The sequence below is a fragment of the Odontesthes bonariensis genome, chromosome 18 (assembly GCF_027942865.1).
Source record: "Odontesthes bonariensis isolate fOdoBon6 chromosome 18, fOdoBon6.hap1, whole genome shotgun sequence".
Taxonomy (NCBI): Eukaryota; Metazoa; Chordata; class Actinopteri; order Atheriniformes; family Atherinopsidae; genus Odontesthes; species Odontesthes bonariensis.
In genome coordinates, this window is record NC_134523.1 from 16,941,307 (window position 1) to 16,959,826 (window position 18,520).

Consider the following 18,520-nt stretch of genomic DNA (forward strand, 5'->3'; position numbering starts at 1 on the left):
CTGAAACTGGAGAGAAAACAGGCGGCAGAAATGTGTCACCCCTCACACAGCAGCAGCTGACTGTATAGAGTGAACACCAGTGGCAGCGCTGAGGGGAGACTGTAGAGATAATCACCTGATTTTCAGGTCATAACAGAGACATGAGAAAAATGTCACCATGGATATACTTCACTCTGTCTAACTGTGAGCAGTTAATTTAAATCACCCTTATGGTGCTGATGAATGGTGAACGTATGAATGTTGATGGCATTTAGGGGCGGGGAGGGTCATGCATAATGGTAAAGGGGTGGAGCAGTGATTTGATTGGATAATCTATGGATTTAATATCTCATAATCCTCGTCAAATCCCCAGCGGCACCACAGAAAGAGAAATGTGTGTAGATGTGCGCTCAGGGACAGACATTGTGTGTTTAGTCGGAGGATGATTGTATATAATGTCTGCACGGTGTGTTCAGAGATAGAGTGCAGGGGGTGGGGGAAAAAAAAAATCTAATAGCAAAAACACACTGGCATAATGGGTTGTTGATCAGGCAGGTTTTTCCTGTGTGTTATCTGTGCACAGTTTGGGACTGTTTTTGTAAACAAGCTGAAAGGGAGGGGAGCAACAGGACGAAGAGGAGGAGGAGGGAGAGAGCAAATTACTGTAAAGTGTGTGCTAGCGGTTGAGGCTTAGAGGGAGATATTTTCCTCCCTGCTTTTGCATCTGCTCTCGAGGCAGCGCCAACATTCAACAGGCACGAACGCTCCCCTTTCAACATCCCTCACTCTGTTTTTTCGAAAAATGTACAGGGTCTCTGTTTTTTTTTCCCTCCCCCCGCTCGTCTCTCCCTTCCTCCCTCAAACATCTAATCCCTCCATCTCTTGACCTAGAAGCACCCTTTGTCCTTCTCATTTGATTTTTTTTTTTTTTTTTTAATGCGTCTCTTCCGCACGTTGCTCGGGGTAACCTTGTTTACCTGATGTGAGGTTCTCATCACTGGGGTTGTCATGACGATTGCCATGTGAGCGCAGTCCTCATCAGAGCGGAGGGACCGGTTGCCGTGCCGATCTGAAGTGGCGCAGCCTTTATGGCCTCCACTTCTCACTGTTTTCCCTCTTGTATATTCTAATTCCAATCTCCTGAGCCATCTGCTGCGCCTCTCCTTATCACCACCACCACCGCCGCCTTCACTGTTTTTCCCCCCGCAATGAAATATGGGCCATGGGATGCTTCTCTCTTCCTCTGACATCAATCAAAGATGTCACATGAACTATTGTCATGAGTTTTTATGGTTTTAGTTAGAAGTATCTTTCATTTTGAGTCTGGTTTTATTGAGGAGTTGAAGAATCTTTCTTTCTTTCAAAAATATTTTTTATTGAATTTTCCTTATCAACAACAGTGTGAGGGCACATCCAGCATAAAGAGTAGAAGTAATAATAAATAAATAAAATAAAGTAAAAACAAAACAAACACCTTGGGTATACAGACAGTAAAATAAAAATGAAACAAACCCCTTGGGTAAAGGATTTGAAGAATCTTGTCTTTTTCTCTCACAATCTTGATATTTAAAAAAGAAAAATAAGCCATTTATATGCTACTTCACTTAAGAAAATTAGTTTTCCCTATACCATATCTGATCAGGAAACCTAAGAATTTATTTGTTGAAAGCCACCTTTTTTTTGCTTCAGTTTATTTTTGTTGTTATGAGATCCTTTTTAAATTAAATGAATAAACTAAAGCTCTTGGGTGCTCTGTTAATTGAATAAATACTCAAAAAAGTGACCAAAATGTCTGAAAATGAACAAATAGTGACCAATGAAAAATTTTCTTTCAAGCAACTTGCTCAGATTAACATAAAAACAGGTGCACGTACAAAAAAATACAAAATATAATGTCGTTTTTAATTCGAAACAACTAAATGTGTAAAAATGCCGCAGTAAAGAGGGTTGAGCGCTCTGAGCTGTAGGTGTGCAAACAGAATAAGAAGTGAGGGCTGCAGTGGTAAACAGTGGATAAGAGACATTGGATGGGCCCTCCTATACTAACAGAAGTGATATTTATTGAGAGCTTTACTCTGACTACATAAATTTTAGCATTTCAGCCCAGTCTGGAGGATGTTCTCTTCTCTGCAGCAAATTTCACGTGGGGGGAAAACTTTACCCATAATCCAAACTAAAATTACTATTCACTGACTGAAGGAGGAGACCTGCATTCGGTTGACTGATTGGAAGATGGTTCTGACACATTGCCCCTCCATCATCCCATTAATTGGTGCTATCAAATGGACGCTCTCGATGAGGAGACACAGGAGACCTCCGCGGCAGGTGCTGGTGGTATTTCAGCTGGCTGGCTCAGTGCAGTCGTGGCGTGGAGGCGTTTGCTCATGCGGGTCCTGCCGGCAGGAGCGCGACCGCTGCACTGATCGATAGCGTCTCCCGGTGACCGATCACAGCGGATCAATCAATGACACGGGATCAGTGACTGGCTGAAATGTCACCAGCTCCATAATTAAGACCTTCATTAAGCCACAGTTAACAGAGTGCCACTCTGTTGCTCTCACCTCGACTCGTCACCCCTCCCCTCGTCCTCCTTTGCATGCACTTCCCCCACCTGCCTCCTTCCCTCCATATGCTCCTTTCCATTGCCTTCAATCCCTCTCAATCCCACCCTTCTCCCCTTTCTGCCCTCTCTTGTTCATTCTTTGTCTTCATTTCATTCAACACCTCTTTTCACCATTTTCATGCTCTATACATTTGAAGGACAAGCTGCGAAGGCACTGATGTGTGCCCAGCTTCACATAAAGCTCTTGTTAGATAGTAGTGAGGACACTGGAGAAGTAAAGGAAATAAATGGCATTTCAGCTGCTTGGCTCTTGATGAATTATGAAAAGGTTAATTCTTCTCAATGCTGTGTGGTCTCAGTTGCTTTATCATTCTCTGTTTTCTCAGATATTATTCCTGCCTTGCCAGCCCTGTAGACATCCATCTCTGCTTCTCTGTCAGGCTCAGAATCTCTCTGTATTCTGATGCTGCGTGCTCCTTTAATCCAGATTAGCTGGCGAGTGTTCTTAATCTTATCACTTCCCCAATCCCGCGTGGGTGTGTGCTTTTCCTGTTTTTGTGTGATAGGGGGAGAGGGAACGGTAGACGGCAGGATTAGAGCAGATTCTAGGAGAGCTTTGCAGAGAGGAGGTGGGAGGGGGAGAAAGAGGGGCTGTATGGCTGTATGACGCTGCAGATGTAACGTGGCACATATCTGTGTCAGCTGTGGTCTGCTGGAGTAATGTTGGCCAAAGAACAAACAAACAAATACACAAACAAAAAAGGAACAAAGAGAAATAAGGGTCTAAGTGAGAGTGGAGCACGGAGCAATGACAAATATGTCATTGTGAAGTCTGCAGTAATTGATTTACGTGAAGGGTTACATGAGCATTTCCACACAGATATCATCTCTTGTTATTTACAAAACGGCAGCGGGCCCATTTTCATTAAATGCCACAGTGAAATTCCAATTATTGACACTTGTTTCCAGTTTGTAAGTCTTTTTGTCTCACCTCATTACCCATTTATCTTGCCTGTGTGGATTGCTACCACTGACCTGTGTTTAAACTGACTGACGTGCTGTGTGGCCTGTTTCCAGATGAACCGCCCAATCCAGGTGAAGCCAGCAGACAGCGAGAGCAGAGGGGGTAAGAGACACCTGTCCCCTCCCAGACACACAGCACCTGTTCAAACAAAGTCACCAAAAACATCAAAGTTAACAAATCAGTTAGTCTTGAAATGCATTGAGTTTCTTTGTCCAAAGATGTCAAAGTAGAATCTGATGTTCAAGGAAAATTCTGGAAATAGTTTAATCAGCGTAGAAAACATCTTAGATTTTACCCCCCTGTTTGTTTTATTTTTATTTATAATTCACAAAAGAACAAACACTAAAGTATCAAATACTGAAACCGAATCAGTATGTTTTTAAGGCATTGAAGACGGTATTGCTTACACTTATTCTTTTAACGACACTCTTTACATTGATCAGCCATAACATTATGACCACCGAAGGACAAATAACACCAGAGGGTGTCCTGGAGCGTCTGGTACCAAGACTTTAGCAATAGAACCTTTGGACCCTGTGGGTTGTGTGCTGTGCTATTTGCGGACTGGACTGGATTTCCACATTTGCCCTCGGACTCCATGAGATTGGTATCTGGGGAGTTTGGAGGCCGGATGAACACCTCAGACTGTTTTAGCCTTTCATACGTAGTCTTTGTGGCGTCAACCTCTGTCCTGCTGGGGGAGGCTGTGGCTGAAAGGAAGTCGTAATGCCATTTGTGGAGGAGTAGTGGTATATGAGCATGTTTTACAGTAGGGTGCAAGTGTCAGAATACTAGAAGATGACATTGTAACAGGATGAGCAGTTTTATCTGCTTTACAGTTTGAGCCCCACTCTGTTAGATGTGCCAGCATTTTTCAGTGGATGACAGGTCCATATTGCAGGCAGGTCAATGACACTTTCACTACAGACTTGTACTGTTATATCTGTAACACATACAGATATATAGAATCTGGTTTAGCATTGGCTTGTTGAAATGAGAAAAAGAAATAGTTGTCTGGATGGTAGCTTATGTTGCTTTATACATTGTTTAGCACTAACTTGTTCTGATGAATAGGGATATTTTGTACTTTTTTTTTTTATATATGGGATTTTATGAAATACTTATGAGTAGTCAGTGTCTTACCTGGAGTGGCACTCTCATTTTGGACAAGCAGAAAGTGTCACTTCTGCATCAAACCAGGTTGCAACATCATTAAACGGACTGCCTCCATGATGCAGAAGTGATTTGATGTGAAACAGCCACAATATAGCGTATGTTCAAACCGCTATGAAACTGTTGAGGCTTGAGTTTCAGATCTGGGGGCTCTGTTCTGAGTATCTTTTAGCTTTAGCTCGCCTGTCGTGAAAGCTTCTGCTTCTCCAAACTACACAAAACTCTGAAACAACCCATTAAGCCACATTTTAAAAATGCCTTTTTAAACTTGAGAGTGTGAAAACAGCTTCTTAAAATCTGATGGATTTCCACCAAAACCTTTGAAACTAAACAAATGCATTTGAGTGGTTGAACAATTGGCTTTTTATTGTAAATTATTTACCATGCTTTTATCTTCAGAAAAAATATTAGTTCTTGTGTCTTGAAAACGATGACAAGCTCGATGTAATGCTGAAGAAAAGGTTAAAAACTTCAGCTATGAAAGTGAGATGCATGCATCTGAATGGGTTAATGGTGCCTTCGCTGATTTACCATGTACACTAATGCAACCCCATGCCATCTCAGATGCCTGATGGTTCCTCCACTCTTTAGTCAGCAGGATGCAGCGCCCTCGGTTTCCAGAGAGCAGTGTCAAATTTTGATTTGTGAGACCACAGGATACTTTTAGTTCATCCTAAATTAGTTTGGGTCTAGAGAAAGTTGCACTGTGTCAGGGTAGTCTTTGTGTAGGATTGTGTATGATCTTTCTATCATTTATGAAGGCAGTGACAAACTGCGTTCACTGACAGTGGATGTCAAAGTTTCCTGAGCCCACGCAGTGATTTCCACAACAGAAACATGTCAGTTTCTAATGCAGTGCTGCCTGAGGGCTTGACAATACCAGATTAATCCTGTTTTCCATCCTGATTCTTGCAAACAGAGATTTTAACTGCAGATTATGAAGTTCCTAAATTATTTTGAATTTTTCCTGTTGGGAATGATGAACTCATGCCAACTTTCACAGATTTATAAACACCTCTTACTTCTTTTACTTCTGAAAGACTCTCTGAGATACCCTTAGAACCAGTCGGGTTATTGACCAATTGCCGTTTAACCTAATCGATTATTAGATGTTTCATAAGTTGTTTTTCTTAAGCACTAAATGACTTTCCCAGTCTTGTGTTGCTTCTTTCCCAACTTCTTTCAAATTTGTGGCTGTGGTCAAATTCAAAATTAGCATGTATATGTCAAAAACTACACCGTTTTTCAGTTTCAACATTTGATTAGTTGTCTTTGGACTATATTCATTTATTCAAAGGGTTTAGATTATTTTAGATTACATTGTCCTCATCTTTTGGAAGCAGGGTTATACACTTTACACACAGACACCTGGTTTTCTTTCATTTGAACATATTGGATCTATTTAACTTGCAGACAGAAAGTTGTTTTAACTCAACATAACAGGCGATCTTATCTTCTGACAAAATGGGGCTAAAAGATGGCAGTACTTGGACTGATTAACCAGAGAGGCGTGTTAGTTTGGTAGCGAGAAACTCCCATGTCTAATAAGTGCTGCATATAAAAGGAAAACCTTCAAGGAAAGACCAATTTCTCATTTTAACATGGTTCACTTTTTTATGTGTTAGTCCTCTGGCACTGATTATCTGAAAGCAAAGAGAAAGAACTTCGTGATTTTCATCAGCCGACATTTAAAGGCTCCATATCAACACACTACACAGGGAGGAAGGAAGTCTAATCAAACCACATTTTCATCTGCAGCATCCCTGACATTTAAGTCGAACAGGGAACAGTAAAGACAACGTCACGGCCACTGTGACTGATTGTATCTCAAGCTTCATAATGTTTCAGTCTGTGGTGTTTTATTTCAATAATATTCTGCATGAATGTAAATGTAGTGATTTGTAGTGGATGCAGAAACATTGGTTTGATTCTTCAGGGACAGACGGCGCAGCTCCTCAGAGGATGACAAACATTTGAGTCACCGCCAGATGCTGTTTGTTTGCTCATGTTACTGCACTCTGGTGGCGCTCTGAAGTACAGCAGGCTAACGCCAATCCTGCTTTTGCTTATATAACATTATGGTTGTTTGTGCATGCACACAGACATGACACCTCCTCCTTTCACTGCTTGTGTTACCTCTCTCATAGAATATCTTTTTCCTCCTCTTTAATCTCACACACGTTGCCCACACATGATCCTGCTTTCTCCCTCCCATCTTGGCAACCTCCTTCTCCTTAGAAGACAGGAAGCTGTTTGTGGGTATGCTGGGAAAACAGCAGACAGACGCCGATGTGAGGAAGATGTTTGAGCCGTTCGGCAGCATAGAGGAGTGCACGGTGCTCCGCGGGCCTGATGGGACCAGCAAAGGTAATGTCACATCATAACACAAAATAAACGTGAAACACATGAAAGAAAAAGCCCAAAGTGTTGGGAAGAAAACCGAAACATGAGAGTATAAAAACACTAAAAGTGAAGATGATTCTCATCAAATCAAATCCACACAAACTCTCTACTGGAGATAGATTTTTTTGCAGAATGGCTAAGAACCTTTAGTTTTTCTTTAAATAAAGGGTGTTTGAAAAACTGCAACTAATTTAGATCCAAACGAGTCACACAAACACTTGTAAACTGTCTGGCATTTGGTCTTTTACAGTTCTCTTGTGTGACATTTAAGGCCATGCGATATGATGATGATGATGAGAAAATATAACATATATACATGTATTATAATAATAAAGCATGTTTTCATCAGTGTAAAATCTCATGGAAATAGGAATCTTTGTGTTCTTATGACAGCAAAACAAGCTGTTTATGTCCACCATTTGGCAGCACCACAGTAGCCCAAAAGGGACAAATCAAAGATTGGCTACATGTGGTTGCTGAGCAGCTGAGGGGTACTGAGCTGGTTGCAGAATGGGAATTTGTGCTGCTGCTATATTTTACTGGTGTTTATAATTATGACTTACAGCTAGATTAATTATGAAAGATCACATTTTAAATATTGGTTATCTATTTTTCTAAATATTAAAAATTTAAAATGTCCTGTTCTTGAACGTAAGTCTTGATGCTTGCTGTGTGAAAATGCAACAGTCCATAGATGTTTTTACCAAAGCGCACAGCCTCACTCTGGTTGGCTGTTGTAGAGAGATTTCTGAGTTCAAAGGCCCAATTACAATTTCTTAGCTTGACCCTCCCCATTTGTTTTGAACATTTCTTTTAGGGTTTGAGAAATAGTTGTCAGTTTGAGCGTGCGGGACCATTCAAATGGCTAAGAGCCCACCACTCCTTGGTCTTAAAAGAAAAGGGGCATCTTACTCCTGCAAAACAGAGGGGCAATGCCATGTGAATGAATTGGGATTAAGCATGAAAAATGCACCGTCTTGCACCGGTTGAAAATAGGAATGCTATCTGAGTTTAAACTGGTCTGTTTTATCTGAGATGGAGAGATTTATGAGCTGTTTGAAAGGTTGTTTTTGTGTTGATCTGTGCTACTGCTGCTCAGGAGCGTACACAGTGCTTTCCTAAGAATGTATATTACCTCTTTAAATATTCGCTGTAGTATCCTACTATATTGCTCAGAAATGTGGGGGAAAATGCAGATGGATAGTCAGATTAGTGTGGCATCTGCTGTTCTGTTGTGGTGAACAAAGAGCTGAGACTTATGGCAAAGCTCTTAATTAAACAATGTTCAAACCCTCACCTGGGGTAGGAACTGAGCGAATAAGATTGCAGATACAAGCAGCTGACATGAGTTTCCTTCATAAAGTGGCTGAGCTTGGATGTCCAGAGAGAGGCTCAAAGTAGAGCTGCTGCTCCCTCACATCGAAGGAAGTCTTTTCAGATGGTTCAGGCATCTGTTTAGGATGCCTCCTGCACTCCTTCCTTTGGAGGTTTTCCAGGCACGCGTATCTAGTAGGACGTCCCGAGGTTGACCCAAAATTTGCTGGAGGGATTAAGATATCCAATCTGGTCTTGGAATGCCTCAGGATTCCCTAGGAAGAGCTAGAAAGCACTGCTGTGAAGAAAGGTGTCTGTAATATCCTGATTATCCTGTTGCCATTCTCTAGAGATTCACAGGATCATAATTGCATAAGAATCTGTCTTGCCAGGCACAAAGCTATCATCATCACCATCATAAGCATTATCAGTGTCCTGAAGTATAATTGGCAGGTGTGACAACAGTCAACAATGGCGCTTTCTAACATTCTTACACTTCAGGTTAACTGAACACACCAATGGTGATCCAATGGCTTTAAATCGAAATAAATGATATATATTTGTCCCAGTGAATGGAATGATCAGCAATAAGATGATTTTAAGGTTTACCCTCCACAATTTCCAAACAAGCCTTAACTCAAACATCTTTAAACTGTCGCGAGAGAAAATGATTGCAGTTGAACTCCAGGTCATGACTGTGAAAGTGGTATTGACTTTGTTTAACTGTTTGTAACCCTGAGGATGAAGCCTGCAGGGCATTACCACCACGTGATATAAATTACTATTGTCACTAACAACAATGCTAATGACATTTACAGTGTAAATCAAAGTCCAGCGACAGTTCAAACACAGATGCTAGATTTTTCTGCATTTGTTGCATGAGGCATGACAAATAGTGCAATAGGTTTTATGGGTCATGGCTAATGATGCGTTTGGTGGTTTACGGGGCTATGATTGATGAAGCAATGAATGTTCTGTGGACCATGTTTAATGATGCCACGGTAACTGATGGAGCAGTGGATGTAAGATGGCTTCTAATGTATTTTTAAAGGGAGGTAGTTTTGTAATGCTGTGTGTCTGAGGCTGTGTGTGTGGCTGCATTTAATGATGTGTCATTTCATGTAGGGTGTGCATTTGTAAAGTTCCAGAGCAACGCAGAGGCCCAGGCCGCCATCAACGCTCTGCACGGGAGTCGCACTTTACCTGTAAGTCCCCACGGTAAAGTCACACAGCTTCACTTAGTTGCAAAAAACACACATGTGGTTTCAATTCAGATAGATCAGAGACACACTCAGATGCTCCAAATCCAGTCATTTAGACACTTAGTGTGGTGACTCAGCTAATAGTCAACACTTCTCATTTATGCCCCCCTCCTCCACACACACTCATACAAAGTAGAGAACTGTTCATTTTTTCCTGATGTGGTCATCTGCTTTTTGCACGTTGACTGAATTTTAAAAAAAGCCGAGTTTATGTGACATTACATTTTCAGAGGCTCGAAAGTGTATGTTTTGAACTAGCCGCTTATCTGGTCATGAATGTGAACTGATCTTCATCTAAATCACAATTGTAGACAAACACAATATGCCAAAGCTAATAATAAGATGTAAACATGTTTACTCTCAGAAGTCTTTTTATTTACCTCGGCAATTAAACATATATAGCCCTGGTGAGCAAAGCGAATCATTTGGCTGCAATAAACTGAGACTAATGTTTGTTGTAGCGGCAGATCACACCTGTTCAGGTGCAATTTTGGATTCTACTTCATTATGAAACCATTTCAGCTCAGCCATGTACTCTTCGGGGGGTTTTTCACAACCCTCCTCTTTCATTATTTGGGCTATGACTTAAAAAGTAAAAAAAAAGAGAGGTATTTTCTTTGTTTAAAGTAAATCTGAGCAGATTTACTTTGATGTTTAACATTGTCATCCCGCTGCACCTGCCGGACAATCACCTTGACGTTATCCCAGACAACACCTTCATAAGCTTGTAAATTCATTTTCCCATGAGTGATGGCGAGCTGTCCAGATGTAGAGGCAGCAAAGCGGCACCAAATCACCTTAATCACACCTTTTCATGTTGATTTCCCGGGCCCTCTCTATACCCCAAGCAGGACTGCGTGTTCTTCCCAAACAATTCAACGTCATAGATTATAACTACAGACCCAGATCAGCAGTTTGTCTGACTGATGAATGTCAGTCAAATTTAGCTCATTATTTTGTCATAGATTGAAAGGGAGAATAGTTCAAACCTCCAAAGCTGCCTTTCTCACTTTCATTCGGAGTTCCCAGACTTTGTCCTACGTACACTGAGAATGTTTCATGGATATATTCATTGTGGGGAGTTTGTGGGTATTATAACAATCCTGCATTTTAACCAGCTTTTAGCTCGTTTTGGATTTTTTTTCTCTTGATTTGATCACTTGTAGTATACACTTGATAATAAACAGAGAGAAGGGAACATCCACAAAAGTCTCTTGACAGACATGAACCAGGGACATTGTGAGTAGTGGTCTATTTTTATAGATTTTTTTCAGAGCCGATGTCGATACAGATTATTTAGAGAGCAGGGCAGCCGGTGGCGGATCTAAAATGTCAATATCATTAAACACAAACCTGCTGAACTTAAATTAACATTTATTGAGCATTATTATGTCTGAATGGTCTCTGTTTTATTTAAGTAGGTCTATTTCGTATTCAGTCGTTTGCAGTCGTGACATAAATGTTGATTAATGTTTAAATCAAAAACACGGTTACACGGCACCCACGCAAACAAAGCTTATCCCAAAATGGCGAAACATCGGCCCAGGTCATTGACAGACTCTAAGACTTTGATTGTGATACACCTCAAATGTGTTTCTTACCTGTTTCAACCTTACCGAGCGGTTACCTCCTGACATTGTGAGCTGCGTTGTGAAAAGCTGAGATTCTCTGCGTCTCCTCCACAGGGTGCCTCGTCCAGCCTGGTGGTTAAGTTTGCAGATTCGGAGAAGGAGCGAGGGCTTAGGCGGATGCAGCAGGTGGCCTCTCAGCTGGGAGTCATCAGCCCCATGACCCTGCACCTCGGTGCCTACAATGCCTACACACAGGCCGTGAGGAACACGCAATCAAACACACATTTCTTTGGAAACAAACTTTAACTCTCATAAGGTTCTAGAGGTCTTCGCATTTTTCTGTAATTATGTAATCATCCCGGATGAAACGCCGAAAAGGAGAAGTTAGGTTTCAGGTTCTGATTTGTCACCTCTTTCCTGTGTGTTTTGTTTCCTCTGTCTCTTCTTTCTTCCACCTCTCTGTTCCTGACTCTGACTTGACATTCAAATCTTATTTGAATGTTGGAAGGAGAACTAGACAGAGATCTTGAACCCTACATGATTTGTGAACACGCTCATAGCCCCACAAACACGCTAATGGGAGACATCCCGTGTAACTTTATCCCTCTGAGTGCATTCTAATTGGCTGTGAATAACATTTACATGACAATTGGTCGTTTGTCCATTGATCAGTCTGTGGTGTGGGCATGGATGCAAAGCCCTGCACTTACTGAGGTTTTCCTTGAAAAGAAACAAAAGTAAAAGCTGATGTGATGTAGTGGAAACTATTGTAGCCGCTCAATACGTGGGCCAAAACAGAAACAGAATGAACTCTCTGGAAAGCGAAGCTTACTTTTTGAAATACGCTTCATATGATTGATTTAATGTCAAGCTAGATGGTTTTACTTAGAAAAATTGCAAATTGCTCTATAATCTCCAGCAAGATCGCTTCTCTCATCTTTGTTAATTGACTGCAAATGGTTTCAGATTTGCCTCATTTATACTTGTTCAATTTGTGGTGCTTAAAGAGGCCTGACAACATTTTTACACAAGATGAATGTACTAAATTAATGGTGAAGATGTACAATATAGGTTGAAAAAAATCCAATAAAACACTAAATAGAATTGCTTTCTCAAAAGGAGAAATTCTGTAAAGTACTTTGAAAGATAAAAGTGATACAAAAACAAAGGGAGGATTTCAGCAGGACATGACATGATGTAAAGACAAATTATTCCCGTGTTGGCCATAATGAGGAATCATGACAATCACGAGGTGTTTGCCCTGGTCTGGAAAAATAGAGCATGTTACAACTGGCAGATGTGTCATGCCGGAGTGTTGTCAGATGTGACCTTCAGAGATACTGACTCTTAGTTTAGTGTGTAGCCGTTGCGGTTCACTTCAGCTTGTATGACTGGATCTCATTATTTGAGTGTCTGATGTTTTGTATTTTTAAGGTCTGGTGGTATTTCTGTACCTCACAACCTAACATCACAATCTCAGGCTGTAAACATGCGTTTCAACAGCCTGGACTGTCCTAATTCCTCCTCCTTCCTCCATCACAACCTGTTTCTCTCCGTCCACCAGCTGATGCAGCAGCAGGCCTTGGTGGCTCAGTCGGCGTACCTCTCTCCTGTTGCCACGGTGGCTGCGGTTCAGATGCAGCAGCTCGCCGCCCTCAACCCCAGCAGCATCATTGCCACGCCGATTGCATCCATCACCCCGTCCTCAGGTAATGAGGGGCAGAGATGTCTGGCCCCAGCCGGCTTTGATTAGATTTCTGCTTGAAATATGAGGACAAGAAGAAGTAAACCCAAGAGGACATAAGCACAAACATCCATTTGTTTTTTTTTTTTGTTTTTTTTTGCATATTGAGTTGGTGCCGTGCAGTGAAATAAGATATTTAACAGTTGTATATTTCACATCTGTATCTAACCCAGTAATGACAGCAAAGTAATTACGTAGGTATTTAATTTAAGTGCTCTTTAGAGTCTGTCCTTTTCAGAAAAAAGAATACAAAATGTTGATGACTCATCCTGCACTTGTGGGCATGTACTGCATTTGCGTCCAATGACACACTTTGTTGAATTTCAAATGTCACAAGAGCAGATACAGAATGGTTGTTGGTGCCAGCTCTTGCCTTTGGCACCGACCAATCAGAGCACACTGGGCTTTTAAGGAGAGGGGCTGTCTCCATATCTTCTTGTTGTTAAAGGAAATCATAAATATGCTGAAGCAAGTTGCATTCTGCTAAAAGTTATATGAGAACTTAAGGGTCAAAAAACAGTAAATTGTACTGGATTAAAGTACCCTCTACCCACTTACTTGCATAGTTCATGTTATAAATGCGGTTATAGGAAGGTGTTCTGATATCAGAATATTTTCAGATATAATTTATCCCGTATTCAACAGTAAACCACTCATTCAGAGCTCATTATATGTACATCATTACTGTGGCCAAAAAAAAATCACAATGACAATATTATCGCAAAAATTAATACAAAACTTAAAAAGTAATAAAAGTAAATAATAAATAAAATAACAAAAATTATCGTACAAATTCATTTCTATTTATTTCGTCTCTTTTTCCCAATTGAATTACACGTAAAGAAAGAGAGGCAAGGAACTAAAAAACTGTACAAAAACAATCTGTAGTCAATCATTTTTAGATTTGATCAGCTGTGATCATCATATGTGTATTATCAATATGATATAAATGCTTCATTCCTTTAAGATCACATTCATGGTTAATATCAGTATACCGCCACAACCTTAGTCTCATTTATCGGAAGGTCGCCTTACAACAAATGTTCAGATTTGTCCATGGAAACAACTGACCTCTCTGTCCTCCTCCACAGAGCCCACGGTCAGCCCACTAGCTCAGTGGTTCCCGACCTGGTAGCCCACCCCTATAGGGCATAAGATCACACGGTTACTTGACAGAGGCTGTAAAAATTATTAGATTTGCACATGTACAAAATCATAACACGTCTTATCAAAATTCTGTATGAGGATGAAGCCATACATCAGTTTTGTTTTATGGAAAATCCGAAAATGTATCTACAACTCTGTACAAAGAACTGACTAAACTGCATACCTCACAGGCATGTTAACGCTCTACACTAAGACCACTGAGCTGCAGAGCCCTGAATCAAACAATAAGCAGTGCAGATGGCCTTAATGTGCAAAATGGTGTGCATTGTTGGGGAAATTTAAAAAACGGAGCCCCCCGTAATGTCTACTGCAGATGGAAGCATTCTGTAGCATTGAGCTCATTTTAATAGACTCATTTGATTTAACTGGCATATGAACATGTATCGGTAGGAAATTAAGTCTCATTTAACCCACGTTACTGTGTACTTGTCAAAGAAATCATGAGTTTTGGGCCTCTACATTTTCAGCCTCGAAGAGGTTTTAAAACCCCGGCTGTTATGACGCGCTCATTCACCTTCAAGCTGATTCACTGTCAAAGAAATATATCCTGGTGAAGTTTTGGACAGTCCAAGGACACGGTGTTGCACCCAGACTGGCAAAACACGCAGTTCCAGGTTGTTCTTCTATTCAGCACCCCCCTGTTTGGAACTGCCTATCAATGAAAAGGAAAAAAAAAAAAGACCATGACAGGATTTCAGAAACAGCACACCTGACAACTCATGCCTGGGCAGGGTATGCAAGCTCATAAAGATGTGACTTACGGCTATGGAACAGAGTGCCTTTTTATAGACGCACGTGTGCGTTCGTGCCCATGAGGCATGGGAGGCACACAGCTTTTGTTGTAGATACAAGGGGTGGGGCCTCCAGGAAAAAAAGGTTGGGAACCACTGCACTGGTTGACCACATAAGACATATTTATGAGAAAATTGGTGTGCAGTGTTTTAAAATTTACCTATGTCTTTTCTTCAAAATTTTCTGCAGGTACCAGCACTCCTCCCTCCATCGCCGGCACACCTGTTCCTGCTATGCCTCCACCCATTGCAGTGAACAGCTACTCCTCTTTGTCAGCTCCACACAACGGCCAATCAGCCACAGAAACCCTGTACACTAACGGGGTTCATGCCTATCAAAGTACGGCCACCTTATCTTAAGTAGAACAGTGTTGTTGTCATATTATATCCGTCTACAGGTTCACAGGCTTCCTGATCTCATGTGCAACGGTGAGGGCCTGATTACGAGGAGAAGTAAATTAAAGTAAAAGTTATTTGGAGCGTGCTGATCTGCCCTGAATAGCATTTGGTATTGTTTGTTTATGCATTAAACGGTTGGTGACCATGTGTTTTCTGTTTCACAGCTCAGAGTCCTGTGCTGGATCCCCTGCAGCAAGCTTATACAGGCATGCAGCATTATACAGGTTAGCCTTAGAGCCCCATTTCATACTATACACTGTGACATAAAGTTTCCTTTACAGTTCTTTGGAAAAGTCTTGATTCACCCCTCATTTCTTTATATTATGCTTCCAAGAAGCCACACTTTCTTCTAAGTTGTCTTAAATGATAGTTCTCCTGGCTTTCTGAAAGTTTTTCTTCGGTTGCGTTCTCCCACAGTTCCATTCAGAGGAATGGGTCTTATGGGGTTTGTTGAACCACTGAGCAATGCATCATTACAAGCTTAAACAAAGCACCTAACTCAAGGATGAACCATTGTTTGTCTACACATAACAGACAACTCATCAAAAACCTATTCTGAATCGTTTATTTTGATACTTTGTTACTTGGAGCATGTAAAAAAAAGACAGATAATGTGCTCAAACACGGTTTGACAGGCCTGCGCAGTATTTTTGCTTCAACAAGGTGATTCCCAGAAATCAATCAGCCATAAACTTGGCAAGTCTTGGCATGGTGTGCAGTGTGCCCTTAAGAAATACGAGGAATCTGGACAGGTTGAGATCAAAAGAAGAAGTGTCAGGCCTGAAAAACTATCTACAGCAGATGAACAGCATCTGAAAGTGATTTCCTTAAGAAACAGGAAAAATCCAGTGAAGACCTGACACAGGACCTGGAAGATGCATCTGGACCTTCAGTTGATCCATCTACTGTTCACCGAAGCTTCATCAGAAATCTTTTCCATGGAAGGGTGGCTGTCAAGAAGCCAGTTTTAAGGAGGGGAAACAGGGAGAAAAGGCTGAGCTGTGCCAAAGGACACAAGAAGTGGACTGAAAATCAGTGGCAACAGGTCTGATGGAGGGATGAATCCTCCCCAGAGCCCGGAGCTCAACATTACTGAAGCAGCGAGGGATCATCCTGACAGAGAACGGGAAAAAAGGCAGCCGACATCCAAAGAAGAGCTTTGGGATTTCCTTCAAGAAGCCTGGAGAACTATTCCTGAGGACAACTTAGATAAAATGATACGAAAGGGTTCAGGCTGTGCTGAAGAATGAAGATGGTCGTACCAAACATTGACTTTTGTATGAAAGGTTTCCTGAGCCGCTGTTCTGTTATCATCAGGACCAAGAGGCTGGAATCAATGAGACTGGAAGCAGGAGTCTTTAGAGGAAAATATTCTTGAATACGGTGGTCATACAGCTCACATGTTTTAGAAGTAAGACCTCGAACAAAGAAACCAGGTCTGATTTATACCCTGCGGTACGTGCAAAACAACACGTCTGTCTTTAGGTGTTATCTTCCTCATATGATTTCTATAAGGAAAGTCCAGACATCCTGGCTCCATCTTGACATGTCATAAGTTTTCTCTGAACCTCCTGGTATAATATATCTCAAGACTGACCCTTAAAAGGTCATGCAGCATCAGTCAGGTCTGGCTTCTCCCAAAACATTTCTATCAACGTTCAGGGTTGTTCAAATTGAACAAGATAGCAGAAAAACAAGCAATCTCTCTGACATGCAACATTTAAACATAGATATTGTTAAGTTGAGCTTTTTTTGGTTTTACAACAATATCCAACTCAAAGACACATGAGATACTGTATACTGTACTGACATTCATGTTTGCACATTTTAATGAAATTCTGCAGCTGTTCCCCATTTTCCTGGTAATATATGAAGTAATGAGGGGTGGCTCAAGACTTTTCATCCAGAGAAATGTATTAATGTTGACTGCTGTGGATAATAAGCTCCTGCCAGTCAGTGTATTCAAGTTTTTTTGAACTTGTGTGAACAAACAAAATTGCTAAATTTGACCACCGGATGTCACATTTGTAGACCTTTTTTAGTTTTAGTCTGTCTCTCCATAGGGAAAACAGGCACCCATATTACAAAATGTTAATAACTTCTTGCTGTTCGAAATGAGCCACACATCACAACTTAGATGGAAAACAGCTCATCGGTTTTAGTACATCTGTAGGTGGTAATGCCGCTCTGTCGGGTGTTTAGCTTGCAGCATTCTGCCTGCTCCACCGCTGCTCCCTGCTCACCTGTTCTTCCTCTCCATCAGCCACCTACCCTGCTGCGTACAGCCTGGTGGGACAGCCTTTCCCTCACCAGCCAACTCTGGTGGCTCAGCAGCCGCAGCAGCCGCAGCAGCTTCAGCAAAGAGAAGGTAAACTCAAAGAGTCGTGCACAAGTGGGGAGTAATGCCTGTCGTATCTTAGAGAAACATGCCAGTGGTTTTGTACGTTTGCCTCAGTTACCACAAAACACTGTACACAGTATTCTGCAAACACTGCAGCTGATTCAACAGGTGCCTCCTCCCCACTGATAATCTGTTTTCATTCAAGTCTACACGTGGAAATGTATTTAGATTTTTAGGAGTCACTTGAATCTAAAGATTTATCACAGTTAACATAAAGGCTAGGTTCATTTTTGTAAAAAAAAACAATGTTCCTGACATACAAGCCAGTTCTAATCGGTTATGTTATCTTATAGTTCTAATCTACAGAATATGAATACATGATGTCTTAAAACAAAGCTAATTCTAACAACACCTTCTGTCCATGTAACATAAAGAACCAACGACTTACAGAAAAAAGTCAATTATTAGTGTGTCCCTAAATTACATATATTTTAGGATGTGTGGCGTGCAGTCTTGATAGTGAACTTTGCAGAGACACAGAACGGGTCTTCAGAGGCCTGTGGAGCATCTTGATCCTTATTTATAAAGAAATGTAAAAAAGCTACGCAGTAACAACAACATGTTCACCTGGAAATGTGTGCACATTGATCAGCTTCATACCCCTGCCTCAACACACCCACGTCTGTCCATAATAATGAATGTAAAAAGCACCTCATGAATGTTAATGCATTGAAACAAGCCTTCTGGTCGGTGGCTCTTTGTAATGACCTCTTGATCGTCAGGCTTCTG

At 41.2% G+C, this 18,520-nt stretch overlaps 1 protein-coding gene across 6 annotated transcripts in view; it reads left to right on the forward strand.

The window, feature by feature from the left end:
- Positions 1-18,520, forward strand: part of celf3a (cugbp, Elav-like family member 3a) — a 54,836-nt gene that overhangs the window by 29,665 nt on the left and 6,651 nt on the right. For 5 of the 6 annotated variants that reach the window (XR_012767063.1, XM_075449272.1, XM_075449270.1 and 2 more), the window contains 8 exons: positions 3,620-3,668; positions 6,978-7,106; positions 9,582-9,661; positions 11,404-11,547; positions 12,854-12,998; positions 15,182-15,331; positions 15,555-15,614; positions 17,654-17,758. Coding sequence is in view for 5 of the 6 variants with exons in the window: in XM_075449272.1 (XP_075305387.1) it covers positions 3,620-3,668; positions 6,978-7,106; positions 9,582-9,661; positions 11,404-11,547; positions 12,854-12,998; positions 15,182-15,331; positions 15,555-15,614; positions 17,654-17,758 (862 nt within the window). In the remaining variant the exon portion in view is untranslated. The remainder of the gene's footprint in view (positions 1-3,619; positions 3,669-6,977; positions 7,107-9,581; positions 9,662-11,403; positions 11,548-12,853; positions 12,999-15,181; positions 15,332-15,554; positions 15,615-17,653; positions 17,759-18,520) is intronic. The other variant, XM_075449271.1, reaches the window with a different exon arrangement.